At 41.3% G+C, this 18,429-nt stretch overlaps 1 protein-coding gene across 1 annotated transcript; it reads right to left on the bottom strand.

Moving 5' to 3' along the window:
• Positions 1 to 8,749: 8,749 nt before the first annotated feature.
• C1S (complement C1s) lies at positions 8,750 to 17,791 on the bottom strand. The gene is made up of 12 exons (XM_007937146.2): positions 17,781 to 17,791; positions 16,535 to 16,600; positions 16,065 to 16,272; positions 15,503 to 15,680; positions 14,583 to 14,708; positions 13,922 to 14,121; positions 13,548 to 13,701; positions 12,868 to 12,983; positions 12,381 to 12,459; positions 11,719 to 11,847; positions 10,937 to 11,011; positions 8,750 to 9,549 (listed from the first exon to the last, which is right to left on the bottom strand). Exons 1-12 carry the CDS (start codon positions 17,789 to 17,791, stop codon positions 8,750 to 8,752), a joined length of 2,142 nt encoding a protein of 713 aa, XP_007935337.2.
• Positions 17,792 to 18,429: the final 638 nt, after the last annotated feature.

The following is an 18,429-nucleotide window of genomic DNA, read 5'->3' as shown; positions in this document are numbered from 1 at the left end:
AAATTAAGAGCTAATGACTTTAACTTTGCTACAATTTCAAACGATTTATGATATTAAACTTTAAATGATTGTGAGTAATGTGAGTATCAGAGACAAAACAACAGTCATAGAAATAAAAGATAATATATGTGATAGGTTAGGTTGTCTGTCAACTTGGCTGGGGCATTGTTTTGAGTGGCTGGGCAGCTGGATGAAGTTATTCCCCATGATGAGACTATAATCTCCTCCATGGTGGAATCTTCGGTGAGCAGCTGAGTATGCCTTCAGGGTATGACCTGCTTCCAGTATATAAGCAGAAGCTTTGAGAAAGATCTGTAGTTTTTGACACATCTGGATCCACATTTGCCCAAGTCTTCATCTCAGTGACCTGCCCTGTTGTCTGCTAATCTTAGACTGTGCCATTTTACCTGTAGATCTTGGGTTCATCAGCCTCAGCAGCCAGCAGCTGCATGAGTCAGAAAAAGCCTCCAGCTCTATTGGGCCTGAAACAGGAGGCAGAGCTGCTGCCCAAGGTTGAGAGGCCTTCACCCAGCACCTAGAGCTGGCACTTTGAACTTGGACTTCTAGCCTCCTGCTCAAATAATTTCTTTTAGAAAGATCAAAAAGGCTTGTCCCTATGAGGCAGAGGTTAAAAATGTTCTAAATGTCCAACTTTTCCAAACTGTTATGCCACTCCATCCACTCAACCATCAACTCTTTCTCCTCCTCCCCTCAGTACTCTCCCTCCTGTCTAAAGGTTCCATGTTTCACTATAAAGTGTCACAGAACTCACAAACTGCCAAGGAAGTGACTCACATGGTGGTGGGGCTGGGAGGATGGCAAGTTCCAAATCTGAGGATAAGTCTGAAGGATTCTCCCCACTCACATGGTTGCAGAGGGTGGCGAACTCAAATCAGTGTTGTCTGAAATCTAGTAGTGAGATGATGATGAACCAAACAGGACAGCAAACTTACCAGAACATTCATGTACGTACCCTCAAGGAAACTTAAGGTGGTAACTTGAGTTACACCCTTCAGCAAGTCAGGATTCAAGATACATCCCACCCTAAACAGGCATTGTTCTGGTTACCTAGTGCCACTCTGACAAGAATATACCACAAATGGGATGGCTGAACAAACTGGAGTTTATTCTCTTACAGTTTGGAGGCTTTAAGTCCGATTTCAAAGTGCCAGGCTCTAGGAGCTACGTAAAAGCCCCTCAACCTTGGGGTCCAGCTCTGCCTCCTGCTCCCGGCCCACTGGAGCTAGAGGCTTTCTTAGACAGCTGCTGACTGCTAAGGCTGACAAGCCCAAGGTTGACAAATAAAAAGGCATAATCCCGATGTTACCAAACCACACGGCAGGCCATTAATTCAAATTCATTGCAAATCCCAAGGTCGGCAGAGCGTGGTAGGCTACTGAACAACGACATGGCTACATGCAGGGTTCAAGTGTGCCATAAGCTAGAGTGTGCCATTCCCAAAGGCAGCTACTCAGCTGCTCACAGCAGATTCCATCATGGAGTTGATTACCAGTCTCATCATGGGGAATACTACATCCAGCTGCCCAGCCACTCAATCAGGCCCAGCCAAGTTGACACACAAACTTAACCACCATAGGCATAGAGACCAGGATTTACATTATATTGCAAAATGGAGGACGGTGGCTAGAAGGGTGACATTAAGCAATTCACTGCATTGCACCTCCTAAACTGTAAGAGAATAATTACTCTTTGTTAAAGCCATCCATTTGTGATATTTCTGTTTTAGCAGCACTAGAGAACCAAGACAATATCTTTAAAATATTTTTAATGCATTGTCCCATTCTGTTATGCCAAAATATGGACATATCTTAAGCTTTCTTTTTAATTACTTATACATCTTTAGAGAAACCTGTTCATACATTGAAGATTCTGGATGCCAAATTACTGTTAGCTGCCCCTTTGATATAAATTTCTACATCTTAGAACCTTGGTCGGACAACAGAAACGAGAAAACACCTTTAAACACCCTAATGGCCAGACACAGGTGACATCTGAAGTAGACAGCTGATCTCCAAATCACAAAACAAGACACCATGCAGCCTGCTGAAATTTGGGGGCTATGCTTTATAATTGTAGTTACTCTTATGTTATTAACTGTGCTTTGTTATTGTGGACATCTTCTCTAATAGTTTGTCCAACAGGAGATTGTTTAAATTTTATACTTCTCTCCTCAATAATTTCTTCTAACACTTAGAGAGAAAATGCATTTGTTAAGCAGGTTCACTCAGTAGCTCATATCAGCAATTTAACTGAATGTTAGATCTGGCATTCCTATCCCTAATCTGGACATGAAAATTCAGACCCTTTAGCAATCCCTGTTTTAACTGAAGCCTCATAGCCAATACTCCTAACAGTGCTGGTTCTTGGCTGCACTCCGTTTTACAGACTAAATTGATTCATGTAATCATTATAATAATTGTCATTGAATCAATTAAATGTTTTATGAAAACTATGCAAAGTGCTTGTACCCACCATGCAATGCCATTTGCTGTGCAAAATTTCACGTACTTTAAAGTAAACACTATTCCTTAGAAAACAGTTCAGTTCTTCACCTTGCCCCACCTTGCCAAGAATTCCTACTAACTCAGCCCTGCTTTTACATGCCCTTTCCTAAAAAAATCATGAAGTAGAGGTCCACACTATGGCATGATGAAGATGGAACAGGTGGCATGTGGCCACCTTTCACAGATAGTCTGGGATCTTAAAAGCCTATCTCTAAAATAAGCAACCATCTAAAAAACATAAGAAAAGTAAGTCCGTGCAGAAGAAGGCACTTCTACAATAGTGATCAGCAAATTTCAATAGAAATTCTTGATCAAAGGTGGGTGAGAGGGATGTGGAAGAACACTAAAAATCTAGGTGCTGGGTATAGGAAAGTCTTCTGCCCAGGGTGCAGAGAACTCCATTTTGTATTGTACTAACAGACTTGAAAAATAAGAGGCATTCGAGTCAAGCTCACAGTAATGGGTTACTGTATATGGACTCAAGTAGGATGGGGTGGAGAGGAAAGAGATCAGCAACTGTCCTTAGAAAGGATATTTTTGCACAAGCTGCCCCTCTCCCTGAAAGATAAATAAAGCCATTTTCACAAAATGTTTGCAGGCCAGCACCAGGGCAGGATGTCTATAGATTATTTGATGTATAGGACTTATAGTTACTTGTGTATGACTAATGGTTTCAGTTTCCCTAAACTTCTCCTATATAAAAGCCCTTCTCATTTTCTATACTTTGGAGCAATTTGTAACTTTGCAAATTGTTTTCTAACTGTAGTTATAATATCCTCCAACAAATCTCTTTTATTTTAATTGAGTATATGTTCTTACTCTTTGACACCTCCCAACAGTCTGATATAAACCAAAACACCAAACCCATGGCCATCAATTGATCCTGATCTATTGACTCGATGGCAGTAAGTTTTTTTTGTTTTTGTTTTTGTTTTAGTGACTCTATAGGACAAAGTAGAACTGCCACATAGGTTTTCCAAGGCTATAAATCTTGACAGAAGCAGACCGCTACATCATTCTCCTATAAAGTAGCTAGTGGGTTCAAACCTCTGACCTCTTGGTTAGAAGCCATGTGTTTAACCACTGTGCCAGTAGTTCAGTCTGACATAGTCCAAAAAAAAAAAAAAAAGTTAATATCTCAGAGAAGTGATTTTCAGAGTCCCAAGACAATTTTAACCCCTCACACCAATAAAGAGAGAAAAAGAAAAAGAAAAAAAAAAAGCCTAGATAATGAATGATATGCCATTAACAAGGAGGAAACTTCTCAGACATTCTAAGCCCAATGAGCTAACATATCCATCCACACTGAGGGATAAAAGGTGATAGTGAGGGCAGCACAGGGTGCTGAAGGGGAGAGAGCTGCCAAGGACTGAATAAGAAAGTTTGAAGGGACTCAGGGCTGCCCAAGACAAACTGAGACAACTCCTTAATTCCTGAAAATAATCTTTATATTAAATTGTGTCACAAGTAGAAACCCCCAAGCAGATAGAATTGATTTATGATTAGTATTTTTCAAAAATCTGAGTATTTCTGTCCAGCTTTGTAGATTCAAACCTTTCCCACCCCAACCCCCTTTGCTTGGCTCCAGAAGACCAGATTCTTTTCTCTTTTTTCTTTTTTTTTTTTAATTTTTATTGTGATTTGGGTGAAAGCTTACAGATCAAATTCATTTTCCATACAATAGTTGGAAGCAACAACCAGAAGCTCTGAAGAGGAAAGGAAGGATTCTCCCCTAGAGCTTTCAGAGAGAAGATGGCCCTGTTAACACCTTCATTTCAGACTTCTAGCCACCAGAACTGTGAGAAAATTAATTTCTATTGTTTTAAGCCACCACGTCTGTGTACTTTGTTATGGAAGCCCTAGGAAAAGTAATATATAACCCGGTCATAAAATAAGAAGGAAAATGCCTATCACAGACCATGTTTCTAAATTGTAATGTTTCTGCAATGCATCTTCTTTTTCTAGAAGGATCCCCCTTCTCCTACCCTAACACTCTAGTCCAGAGCACCTTGTCAATTCCATTGCATATGCCATGGGTGGGGTGAGGTGAGGGAGTGTTACAACCTATATAGTTAAGGATAGTGGCAAATGGCTTTATGCTGCATGACACCCAGAGGTCCCCCCTTATAATTCTTGATTCTTCAGATCCTTTAATTAGCTTTTGTTATGGATTGAGTTGTGTCCCCAAAAAGTAACTGTTGTAAATCTTAACCCCTATCTACTTCCATAAAAATTTACAGCCTTGGAAACCCAACGGGGTTCACTATAAATCGGAATCAACTCCATGGCAGTGGGTTTGAGTTTTTGGTTATACCTTGTGATAGTTGGAACTGTGCATCAACTTGGCTGGACCACAATTCTGTGTGGTTTAAGCAGTTGTGATGTGGGTTATTCTCATGATGGGATCTGATATATATTTTTTGAGCAGCCAATCCATTGAAAGGGAGTTTCCCTAGGGGTGTGGCCTGCTTCCAATATATTTATGGACATCCTGGGAAAAGAGACACTCTTCTGTGGATCAGGATCCTGTTGTGCTGCCTACAACTGTCTGTGAGCAAACAATCCACCATTTGGCCTGGAGATCTTGGATTCATCATTCGTTGGAGTCAACAGCTGGTATGCTGCCTGCCAACCTTGAGCTTAGCCCCTGCAGCTGCGTGAGTCGGAAAAAGCCTCCAGCTTGACGTTTGATACAGGAACTTGGGACTCGCTAGCTTCTGTAAGTGTGTGAGCCATTTTCCTAAGATAAATTTCTCTTTCTCTATACGTATATATAAGCTTTACTGGTTTTGTTTCTCTAGAGAACCCAGCCTAACACATACCTACATATGGGGATATAATCCCATCTGGGAATGAGGTTTTCTCTGTTATGTTAACGAAGTTATATTCATATAGCATATATCTTAAACTATTCAATTTTGAGCTATAAAAGGAGAAGTTTGGGCACAGAAGCAAGCAAGCACAAATGGGGAAAGATGATGCGTATGGAGATCACCAAAGAACTGAGCAAGAGAAAAAGAAAGAGATAAGCATTTTCCCCCGGAGCGGACAAAGAGAGCCTTCCCCTAGAGCCTAGGGCTCTGAATTCGGATTTCTAGCCTTCTAAATTGTGAGAAAGGAGCTTTGGTGGTGCAGTGGTTAAGTGTTCAGCTGCTAACCAAAAGGTTGGTGGTTCAAGATATTTTAATAAAACAACAAAACTCATTGCCATGGAGTCAATTCCGACTCATAGCAACCCAATAGGACAAAGTACAACTGCCCCATGGGGTTTCCTAGGATGTAATCTTTACCAAAAAAGATTGCCACATCCTTCTCCCGCTGAGCGGCTGGTGGGTTCAAACCACTGACCTTTCTGTTAGCAGCTGAGCGTTCAACACTGAATACAACATTGGAAACCCTAGCATTCTGCTCTATCCTATACGGTAACTGAGTTGGAATCAACTCATCAGCAACGGGGTTTTTTGTTTTCTTTTCTTTTGTTCTGTTTAATTGTGAGAAAATAAATTTCTGTTTGTTAAAGCGACTCACTTGTGAAAAGGCATACCTAAGGTATGGCAGGTATGACACATGCCTTAGGAGCCACTTGAAGGAGGGCACCATTGAGCAGTTTCTATTAACCATTGCAGTTTCCATCACCACCTGAGAGGTCATTCAGCAAGGTAAAACTAACACTTTTGTATTTGAGAGCCTCCAGGGGTCAAGGCAGACTATGTGATCTTGTTCTGCTGAGGGTAGAAAGAGAACTGGAAAAAAAAAAATTACTTTGAGCACATCATAGACTAGTTTTTGTCATTGAAAGCAAGGAAGGTGCTGTTGTAATTTTCATGTAGTGCCATAATGTGTTAAGTGAAAGATTAATGAGCTTGACTTGGAGTTTTACCTGGTACTGGGGTAAAGTTATCTAAAAAGTGGGTGGGAGACATTCAGACAAGAGTGTAATTTCAATGCTTTCCATAGACACTATTTTCCATCTATGCACCTCTGCCCTTGTGGTTATCTCTGTTAAGCAGCACTAGACAAGTAAGATAGTTTTGATTACGTCATCCTGTGTTTACCCTCCAATCTAAGGTCAACGGTTGAATTTAGCCTTTTTGGTCTATGGAAGATCAAAGTCCTTAGCTTGATAGGCACCAAATCAGCCCCTTTGGGCTTCTGGCAAGAACTGCTCTCCTGAAAGCCACATGTTGAATCAAACAGGCCAGAGTCCCCGGAATTGTTACTCTCTGTCCTCAGCTTTCATAACACACCCTGTTAGGGTAACTACCACCCAACCCTCAGATAGCTCTCTTACCTTCATTTTTTAACATGCTGGTCTCTACTCTGCAGCATTCCTCATCACTAGTTATTTTTGTGAAGAGGAGTGTTTTGTTGTTGTTGGTAATTTCCCTTCCCTAGAAAATAAAAGAGAGAGTATTTGGGTCCATCCCCAGTGAATGTCTGACTGTAACATCTTGGTATGATACAGAGTTCAATTCTGAGATAACAGTGTTGCCTGACTGGCAAATTGACAAAAACCACCAAGAATGTAGATCAAGGCATGCTGGATTTCTTTTGCTTTTCTTTTTAATTATTATTAAGTTCATAATGCTGCATTATATAAATGAGAATTAAAGGACAATTTTCAGGTGACATATTGAAACAATTTTTACCTCAACAATTTATATATATGCTCTTTTTTTCTCTTATCATGATTTGAGTGAAGGTTTACCTAGCAAATTGGCTTTCCATTCAACAATTCATATATATTTTATTTTGTGACATTCATTGCAATCCCCACAATGTAACAGCCCTCTGCCTGCTTCCTCCCTGTGTTTCCCACTGGCCTTCCTCTTTCTTTCCTATCTCTTCCTGCCTTCTTAGTTTTATCCCTGGGCATGTGTTGCCCTTTTGATCTTGTATTTATTTGATTGTTCTAATGTGTGCATACCTCCCTGGTATTATCATTCGCCTTACAGGCCTGTCTATCATTTGGCTAAAAGTTAAGACACGGGTTTGAAGGGTGTCTAAAGACCACAGTCTCAGATGTCCCACCAGTTTTTATCAGACCTGCTAGCCTCTAACCAAGCATTCCCCAACAAATTGAAAAGTCAAAACTATAATATCAGGCAAGTATCAGGAAAGGGAACTACCTATTGAATAGTGTGAGATCAGAATGCCCTCCTCATGTCATGTCATTGTCTATAACCTTGTCTTTTTTATGATTTTGAGTTTTATTCTACATTTTTCTCCCACTCTATCTGGGACCTCCTATTGTGATTCCTTTCAGAGCAGTCAGCAATGGTATCTGGGTACCATCTAGTTCTTCTGGTCTCAGGGTCGTAGAGGCTGTGGTTCATGTAGTCTTTTGAACTGTTTCCTTGAATCTTTGATTTCCTTCACTCTTCTTTGCTCTCCTTTGACAGAAGAGACCAGTCGTTGCACCTTAGATAGCCACTCACAAGTTTTTAAGAGCCCAGTTGTTATTCACCGAAGTCTTAAACAGCTAAATTTTAACTGTTGCATGTGGACTTCTGAACGAGGATCATGTATGCTTGATGGTTTCAAAAGCAAAATATGGTGCCTTGTGTTGGTGATGGATGTTCCTGCTCATCCACAACATTTAACAACTCCCCCTTCAGTAAATTTCAATTGGAATAGAGGAGAAAAGCTGAATTCTTTATATTCATGACAATTAAATATTAACTACCAAATGCTTGAATTTCCATGACACAACAATAGCCCCCTCATCCCATCCCTTTCTGTGTTTCCAAGTTCTTGATGTGAAATAAAGCAAGTCAGCCAGAATTGAGTTATAAACATGTTTTATTATAACTAAAAATGATCAGTGGAACTGCAAAGAGGTCAAAGGAAAACAAAAAACCAAGGATTCCCCAACAATAAATTTCAGAGTCAGAATTGCAATATCAGGCAAGCATCAGGAAAGGGAACTTGTTATTGAATAGAGTAAGATTGGAGTGCCCTCCTCATGTCATTGTCCATAGCAGGTATTCAGGGGAGAGGACTCCACAGATTCAGACCACAATTGAATGACGAAGTCATTGCATAATCAAGTTCTACTTCCAGCCACTCATCCTGACAATTAAGTTCTAACTAAATCATACTCCCATGTCTTCTCTTACAGTGAAATAGTAAGAATATTGTAAGGAACTGAAAGCAATGGATTGGTCCTATCAATCCAGGAAACTGGTATTTCCCCTTGGAGAGGCAAGTGATATATGTATGGATTAGTCCATATTGGGGTTACTATATTCTTGCATAGTCTTCTTTATCCAATCAATGTAGTTTTTCACCTTTGTGTAGATCCCATAAGTCCCACATTGGGGTCCCCAGGACACCAGGCCAGCTACATAGAATTTAGGGTTCTCTTCATTGGGGTACTGTATAGCAAGGGCCCCACCGCTGTCACCTGTACAGCTATCAACCCCCTTTTCGCCTCCAGCACAGATCATGTTATCTGTGAAAATATAGCTCCTTATATTCACTTTGGAATTTTCCGGCTTCACCTCCCGGCACTTTTGTAAGGGAGCTATAGGTATCCTTGCCCCGTAGAGATGGACAACACGATCTCTTGACTCTGTTCGGCCCCAGCCTGAGATAAGTCCCAGGGTTCCCACTGAGGGGCTATATTCTGGGGTAGTGCCTGGCAGGCAGATGGGGGAGACAGTGGGTCCCATTTTCACTGGGTCTCTCAGCCGCACTAGTGCAATGTCATTGTCAAAATTCTTTCGTGTTCCTGAAACATCCAGAATTTCCCAACCAGGATGAATAATCACATTCTCAGCAGTGAGCATCTGGGCATTTTCCAGAACTGAGGTACGCACTAACGTGGAGCCAACATACATTGTTGGGTTCCGGTTTTCCTCCACAACATGGGCCGCCGTCATTACCCAGTGCTCATCAATGAGAACCCCAGCAGCCCATGGGTTAGAGAAGAAAACTTGCCAGGGGAAACTCTGAATTTTTGTCTTGGATCCTCCAAATATCCTCTGTTTTCCTGTAAAGATCTCACTGGGGACTCCACAGACTAGGAAGAAACAAGAACAAGATGTGAACAGAGCAAGAACTAGATGTTGGCCTCCTGTAAATCCTCAAACCACTCAAATACTTTTATCTGCCAGGGCTGCAGATTTTCTTGCAAGATATAACCAATCCTGTACTTGGTCACCCATCTCAGTCCCTGGCTCATCCTGCCTCTACCTAAGGACTAAACATTCTACTTCAGCCAATGTTACAAGCAGGCTCCTGGGAAGGCTAGTTAAACTGAGCAGTGAATAATTTCATTCAAATAACCTAGGGCTTGACTCTGCAGGCAGCTTGATTCTCAGTTCTTCTAGAAGCACATTCCATCCCCAGGCTCAGCACATAAGCCACAGGAGCACGTGCTGGGAAGATACTCCCTGGCAGCTGCTTCCTCACACAGATGGCAGGGGAGGCAAGCATTCTACCTTCTTCTGATGCCCACATCAAAAGCCTCATCACCTTCTTTCCTGAGTCCTACTTACAACTGAGTCCTTCCTCCTAATCCACAGGTCAGCCTATGGAGGAGGATAAGGAGAGGGGTTTCTTTCCCTTTGGTCTCTACTCCCCATTGACTAAGTCCAGGTATGATGTCTTTGCCACTACCAAGTATAACTGAAATAGAATTTTATTTCAGATGAAGTTGGTTTAAAGAAATCCCTCACTAGTCAGCCTGAATGGACTATGAATTGAATATATGGGCCTTGGACTCTGATAGACCTGGGTTCAAAGCCTGGTCCTGTCACTTACTAACTCTGAGTACTTGCTTTAATTCATCCATCTCTAAACTGGGACAGATAACACTTACATCACAGAGTTATTGCAAAGATTTGAAGGAGATAATAAACACAACAAATTAACTCAATCTCTAGCTACAAATAGCATTATTGCTATTACCAGAATCATAATTACAATGGCTTTGCCCCAGTGCCTTCTTACGTTCAACTCGGATCTGCTTGCAACCCCTCATTTCTTTTATTCCTCTGTATCTTATTGCCATGTAGATTTTAATACAATAACTAGGCCATTCAACTAGTTTTGTTTCTGAGTGTTGACTCCTCACTCTTAACTTTCAGGCCATGTTTTCAGTAATTCTATATTCTCTTACTACATCTACATTACCAGACCCACTGGCCCTGACTCTGACACCAGCTGTCACTGGCTGACTCTTCTATTCCCCTTCAATTGACCTAACTCAGGATGGTTGAGGGAATTCCCCAAGATTCTGGCAGGCCCACATCCCAGTGTTGTCTCCACTTCCTTGGACTGGACTCTGATAGGCATGGAACTGTTAACTCCTTTTCCAAGAAGATCACAGCTATTTTCAGAAGGTGACTACCCCACTCACCCACACCTGTGGCTATGGTCTCTAGCCAACCCTGATCCCTGATTACCTGGAACACACTTCGGCAGCTCTGTGCCCAGCACCTCATTCACCCAGCTCCCATTACCAGTGCAGCGATACTCCCCTGGAATAGTACAAAAGACACAGGACACACTCACCACCACATCTTCTCTCTTCCATTCCCTCCTTTCTTTCAGACCTTCAGCTCCTCTGGTATTTGAGGAGGCATCATCAAATCAGCTAAAAAATAATTTTAATATCTCCCCCCCCCCAAAAAAAAAAAAGAAATCCCTCTGGCTTCTATCCTGCCAATGAAGGGGAAGGAAGAGTCTCAAAAACAGAAGGGAGAAAAAATATGGCAGAAATTTAGAAAGTTCTGTAAGTGAGAGAAATAAAGTAAAAAGCCATATAGTAAATATATTATGTCTCATCCAGCCCTTCATCCAGCACTACCAAGGCCTTTACATCCAAAAAGCCAGTCATCATAGTATGGTGACTTGAAACTGGAAGCATTGCTCCTATAGTTTTTGCATTAAATAATTTTTCAAAATCTGGGATGATTACATGAAATGGATGTTGCAGGGAGAACCCCAGCAGTAACTGTGAAGCTGAGTTAGCTGATCTCTATAATACATCTATGGATGATCATGGAGACCCTACTCTATCCCATATGAAAACTGTATCCTTAGACTAAGCCAGAAGGATGAACAGATGTCTGTCCCATCTCCCTCATTTTTCTCTGAACTCTTTCCAACCCAGAAAGATCATGCCATTCACCCTCCAGCCCCCCTCCCTTCTCTCTCTCCCTTTCCTCTAGAAAAAGAAACCTACCACTTCCTTCATTTTCCATGTAGTAATATGGCTCCTCACAAGTGTATTGAGTGACAGAACCAAATAAAGTATCTCCTGGATCTTTGGCTTTACCATTCTGAATGGGTTCAGGAGCACCACAGTCCACAGCTACAATCGGAAGGCAGAAGAGTGATGGTCAGGACAGCCACTCTCTTCCAGAAAGAGTCATGGGCCCAGTTCTACACTCTCAACCATGTTCCTCACTCCTTCCCCACCCCACATCCATCATCACAATGGGATAAATCTACCCACACCATCCTCTCTGTGGCCATGACCTCCAACTGGTATCACCCAACTCCCAGCCCACTGACACTTGCCAGTTCAGATGGCTCCTTCAAAGGTACAAGGAGGAACCTGGTTCTCAGTGGCTGAAGGCCCCTGTGGAAGCCAGGCATGCATACATGTGGAACTATTAACTCTACCAATCCCATAGTTATCTCTTTGGAAGAAACCTGCTAGTCTGTCTGGCCTGGGATCAAATCAGAACTGGGACTAGAGAAGCCTCAATGACAGGATTCTCTTCAAAAACCCAACCCATCCTCTTAAGAGTCTAAAAGGAAACCCTGAATTTGAATCTTCATGTGCCAGTCCTTCAATTCTCTTTGGAAGAAAAAAAAAGCCCACTTTGAAGAGATACATACGTTGACATTTCAGCTTAGAATTACTCCACTTTCCATCGTTTTGACAAGTAGAATAGAAAGAGGTTGAGCCAACATTCCCCTGGAGAATAATAGACCATGTTAATTTAGAAGGATAAAATGGGAAACAAAAATCAAAAATGGAATCTATCTCTGGCCTTGGATCACTGAGCTGTCCTCACCACAAGAAACTTGAGGACATCTTAGCAGAATGACCCAAAGCTCCCAGAGTCTGGGGTTGAATGACATCTTTGCTCCAGCATATCATCTCCCCTTCCCCAAGAAGACTAGAGGCAGAAAGAGACTGTCAAGCTGGCCAAGGAGCTCAATGACTCATAAGGAAGGACTGAAGATGCTGAGCTGCTCTGCTTATGGGAAAGGTTTTATGCTTGGCTCAAACAAGGACATTAGGTAGACAATTGGACAACTCCCGTATGCTCATCCTGACCTCAAAGCCAAGGATTAAAGAGAAACCTTAAGGGTGCTTTACCTGCACAACTTCAAACCCATCCAAACAGATTATCTTCACCACATCTCTAAACACGTATTTTGCTTTCTCAGGCTCCCAAACAGAATTGGCAATGAATTCTTTAGGACAGGGGATTGCTTTGAGAGGACAAAATTAAAACAGAAAAAAAAAAAAAAAAAAAATTACTTGGTAGTTGGAGAATCTCTATTCTGTATATATCATTCTCACACTTTTTAAAATCTTTCAGTTGCCTTCAACTCTGATGCCTTACACTTGGGAGATGTGTACAATAATATGGCATTACTAACTAACCACTCCTAAACTTTCTGCACTCACAGGATTGAAGGATTCCTAGAGGTTATGGCATTTCTAGCAACCATTTCTGGAGGAGCTTTGGTGGCACAGTGCCTAAAACATTTGACTGCTAACCAGAAGGTTGGAAGTTCAAACCCACCAGCCACTCCACAGAAGGAAGACAGAGCAATCTACTTCTGTAAAGATTTACTTTCTCGGAAACACAATGGGGGTTGCTATGAGCAGGATTCAACTCAATGGCACTAGGTTTTGGTTTTGGTTTTGATGGGTTTACATCTTTCTGAGAAAAGGTAAAAAGTAATGAAGTATCTATCCATACAACAGTTTTGATTTTTATCTTGTCCAGGGACTTTGGTGCTCAAAAGTGCAACTTCTACGTTACTCACGATCTCCGTGGTAACGAAGCTTCCAACCCTTTTTCTGTCCATCCTGGTCAGTTTGGAAGATGATATCAAGAGCATTACTACGGGTTTCAATATTCAGTGGCCCAGGGAATCCATTACCACAGTAAGGACCAAATTGTTCATTTCCTGCAACAAACTGAAAGGAAAGAAAATTATAAAATCAGAAGAGAGAGAGAGAGAAAGAATTAAAGGAAAGTGGCAAAAGGGAGGGGATAAAAGTAACAGAGGTAATAGATGTAATTTAAAAGAAGATGAAGAAGAAAAGGAAAATAAGAGGGAGAAGGAAAGATAATTTTATTTTCAAGGGGAAATATCTTCATTTGTGCTGGGGAAAAGATTAATAAGCTATCACGTACAACTAAACTGTCAGGGCAATTTCCATTTGAATCCGCCGGTTCCACATCAAAATCTTCTCTCCTCACAGTCACCACGACTTGAAACCCCTTCTCCAAAAAGATCTGGTATTCACACCTTGAGTTCTCAGGGTATGGATTGGGATAATTGGGACTTGTAATCTCCCCAATTGGTGCAGTGAATACATCTCCACTGCAATTGACTAAAGGAGAAAAAGAGAAAGGGGGAATCAAATGTAGGATCAAGCAAATGACTCCCCTGTGATTCCTTCTCCCATGAATTGACTGTCCTTCACTCAAACTAGCCTGGAATCCATACCCTGAATGGAGATCACATGCAATTACACATCTAATGCATATAAGTAGAGATAGCCAATGCCTATGGGGTTTCTATCACTTTGCTTATGGCAGACCCTTTCAAGGGTACGAACAGTCCCAGGTGGACTCTTCACAGGCATCTGTCTCTCTTCTCCAATTAACTAATTTTACTCTGTAGCCTTATTTTTTTCTTTCCTCTTTTGGTTCCCCCTCAGCTAATGGATAGTTTATAATAGATGCCAAATCAAGGCTAGAACTACAATGGAAGGGTGGACAAAGCCCTCACTGAGGCCTCAAGTGATTCCAAATCCCCAGAGATGTACACTCCTCCCGATGCCAAGCTCACCTCCGCAACTTTTCATATCATCATGGAGGAAGTATTCTGGGGGGCAAGAGCAGAAGTAACCACCAATGAAGTTGTTGCAGAAGTGGCTACAGGGTGCATCAGCAAAATCTGTGCACTCATTTATATCTACAAAGAGTAAATAAAGATTGTGGTTGAGGACAAATAACGACAAGGGTAAGAGAAAGTAAGCAGGCCTGTTGCTTAAAGACATTAAGGAACTATTCTTCAGGATGGTATTGTTGTATATTACTCTTATATAATATAATAAGGTTCCAGAGTTGTGCCCTACCATTGCAACACCAGAGACCCTTGACCTTCCTTATTTACAGAGTGTTCCAGCTCCAGAAACAACCTCTGTAGCCTAAATATGTTGGTGCGGGGAGGAACAATGATTACATCTATTACTTTGTATGATGTTGGTACTTCTGTCTCTAAACAATAGTTTGGTTTTATGGAAAGTTCTAACTTCATTTTAACCTAGAGATAGATGTAGCTGCACATGAAATTTGAATTTTTACGTGCCATATATCGAGTAGGTTGAGTAGCATACATTGCTTATGTGATTCTTAGCAAGTTATTTTAACTTTTCTAGTCCTCACTTTCCTTACTTTTAAATGAAGAATATAATACCTACTTTGAAGAGTTGAGAAGAATGTGTTAACATAGGTAAAAGTCCTGATATAATTCCAACACACAGTAGTCCTCAATTAATTACTATTTATTATCTATTATGCCATTATCATCATCACCACTAAGATATGATCATATTACAAAGATGATTCATGCAGAAAACCAGGCTTAGTCAACATTTCATAAGAATTATTTTTCATAGTGTCCTCATTCATTGCCTTGCTCATTGTTTTTCTACTTCTAACTTTTTAAGTGGATCAGTAAAGCAGAGAAAGAAGGGTAATCCATACCCACAGCGACATAGTATGCAGCAAATCCAGTGAAACGTTCTTCATTGGAGAAGTCTGATTTAAAGATCACCTGGAGTTTATTGTACGGAACTTGGAACTCTTCCACAATTGGGGAGTTGGGATTCTTGCTGGTTCTCTGTCCACAGAGTATCCCTTCTTCAAAGTTTCCTGACATGATCTAAAAGTTAAAAAGAAACTAGACGGTCACTGAGCTTCTGTTAAGGATGATGGAAAAATCTGGAAACAGAAAATGGCCATTGTTGAACAACATCCCAACTGTAATCAATGCTACTGAAGCATACATGTAAAGAATGTTAAAATGGCAAATGTTTTGTTACATACACATTTACCACAATAAAAAAAAATTACATAAAATTAAATGAAAAAAAATTAAGAAATGGTGCTATTATTTTGGTATGGAAGTCAGAAAAAAATGGAGAAAAGCAGTATTTGCAACCTTAGGACTATTTCACTCCAGTTCACCATATGCCTGTGGCACTCTTCTCATCCCACCACCCAGTCCTGGTCTCCCATCTCTAATCTTCATGTGCTCATAATATACCTGTACTGAGTCATATGCACAGTTCTCTGAGAGCTCCATGTCCAGATGGGTGAAGTACAGGTGAATCCCATAACCTTCAGGAACTTCTATATCCCAAGATTTCTTTATCTCATTGGGATATGCCTGAGGATAGTTAGGGGACAGGATCTCCCCATACATGGCAGGCTCAGCACAAATCAATCCCAAAAAGGAAAACAAGACAATGCACCTGGTAGGAAAAAAAAAAAATGGCATAGAGAGGTAGGTGAACCTGGTATCAGTGGTCTAATGCAAAACTCTAGCATTTATCATAGGGAGAAGTGCAGGGAGAGGAGAAGGACAGACTATGGGCCATGGAGAGAATCTTAGGCTGAAATAAAGCCAAAAGGCCTAAGCCAAACCAAAATCCAGGCTTCAGATCTGAGAAGTTTTCTCAAGAAGATGAAGAGAAAGGCATCCATGTACATTTCTATAGATCCATGCTCACTTACCACATCTCTGGTGATTTGTCCAATCTTGGTGAGCAGCACGTCTCTTGGTCCTCACTCTCCACACCTCTGGACTTCAGAGCTAAGATGTTTTAGCCCTAGTTGGACTTTTCTAGCAAACACAAGCTTTCATGGTGAGGAGTCAGTGTTACCCAGAGCTAAGAGGTTTTAGCTCTAGTTGGACTTTTCTAGCAAACACAAGCTTTCATGGTGAGGGGTCAGTGTTACCTTCACAATACACAGTTAAGCAGAGTCATATCATTATGCATCACCATAGAACACACTTATCCTATCACACCCTCCCTGGTCCTACTTTGATTAAATTTCTAGTCTAAAACTAAAACATCTTCATATTGCTTCTCTGGACCTTCTCTCGGTTTTTCTTTTTCTCTAAGGGTTTGAGGACTTTCTCCCAGTTTTCTTCTTCTTCTGTCCTCTTCCATCTCCACTCTATCAGCCTCTCTCCTACCCTCACAGGACAATATCTCCAATTCCACCTGATTTTCAGGAGTCTTTGCACATCACCATCAGCCATAAAGGACAAGTCTCCCTCCTTTCTTGACAATGAGCCCCCATGTCACTTCAAACCAGCTCTATTTACAACATTTATTATTGATATTTCTGATGATGCTCCATGACCACTAGTGGAGGAAGAAGCTTCCTTCACAGGGGAAGGCAGTGGCCTTGAGACAAAGGATATGAGAGCAGAAGTGTCGCCTCCCATTGAGACATGTTTGGGTGGGAGAGGAGAAAAGGGACAGCTGAATTGTATGAAGTATAATAGGAAATAAAATGTATTCTCCCAATTTCCTACATTAATTTTCCAGGGTTTTTTTTTTTTTTTTTCTTTTTCTCTTTACTAAACAGACAAGAGATCTACAGGCAGTTCCTAGAAAAATCTTGCCAAAATGTTTTTAACCCAGAACACAGTGGTAGGTAGTGGGATGATAAAAGAGAGAGTAGGATCAACCTAGGAGAAATAGGTTCTCTTTATTCTATTTCCTTTTATTCTGCTGTCTTTGCCCCAAACCTTCCCAGGTGAGGTTTCCTGCCTCTCTTTGTCCTCCATCAAAGCTCTGCTCTTTGTCTTTAAGGTTTTTACCTTCAGAAGCTGATGAGAGCAAGTGGGCCAGTGAACATGCTGGGTGACCCTGCTGGCTCCCAGGAAAACAGTGTAGGGCCTGGACGATCCCTCGGCAGGCACCTCCGCTGGCCTCCCTGTCCTGGTTCTGTGCAGATGATTCTCTACCGAGTGGGCATGTCTGAAATTCCCTGCCCTAAACAAAGAGGGGGCTGGGAGACCATGGCTTAGGGAAAGGGTAACTCAGTCTTGATCTTGGAGCTCCCTCTGCTTTTGAAACAAGAACTGTGTCCTCCTCTCTGACAGGAGATTCCGCTATCCAGGGCTACAGGGGGAGAAAGGAGAAACAGGGAATTTCACTGATTGCCCAATACTCTTTTTCAGCCAAAGGGTGTGTTACAGAGTTTTCGGGGAAGTCAGGTGATTTGTAGGAAAAGGAGGGGAATAATAACATGGGGAAGAAGCCAAACCCAAAAAGACCAACCCTCCAGTTATGTGTGAATCATCATTTAAAGAAGAGTGGTTATCAGAACATGGAGTAGCTAAAGCAAACTGAGAAAATGATGTAAAAGAGCTGAACAGAAGATTTCAAAGGGCAGCTCAAGAAGACTAAGTAAAGAATTACAATTAAATGGGCAAAGACCTTGAGTTAGAAAATCAAAAGGGAAGAACTCGCTAGCATTTCTCAAGTTGAAAGAAAAAATTCAAGCCTCAAACTGTAATATTGAAGGATTCTGTGGGTAAAATATTGAATGACTCTAGAAACATCAAAAGAAGATGGCAGGAATACACAGAGAAACTTTACAAAATTGACATT

The sequence above is a fragment of the Orycteropus afer genome, unplaced genomic scaffold (assembly GCF_000298275.1).
Source record: "Orycteropus afer afer isolate SDZICR_OR568_19922 unplaced genomic scaffold, OryAfe1.0 scaffold00040, whole genome shotgun sequence".
In the NCBI taxonomy this organism is placed as follows: domain Eukaryota; kingdom Metazoa; phylum Chordata; class Mammalia; order Tubulidentata; family Orycteropodidae; genus Orycteropus; species Orycteropus afer.
This window is presented reverse-complemented; position numbering and strand designations above follow the sequence as displayed.

Excerpts from the sequence above, each read along its gene's own strand:
- C1S (XM_007937146.2), bottom strand. Across the intron at positions 16,273-16,534 it reads GACAAATCACCAGAGATGTG|GTGCATTGTCTTGTTTTCCT; the intron begins GTAAGTGAGCAT and ends TTTTCCTACCAG. Across the intron at positions 14,709-15,502 it reads TGCATACTATGTCGCTGTGG|ATATAAATGAGTGCACAGAT; the intron begins GTATGGATTACC and ends TACTCTTTGTAG.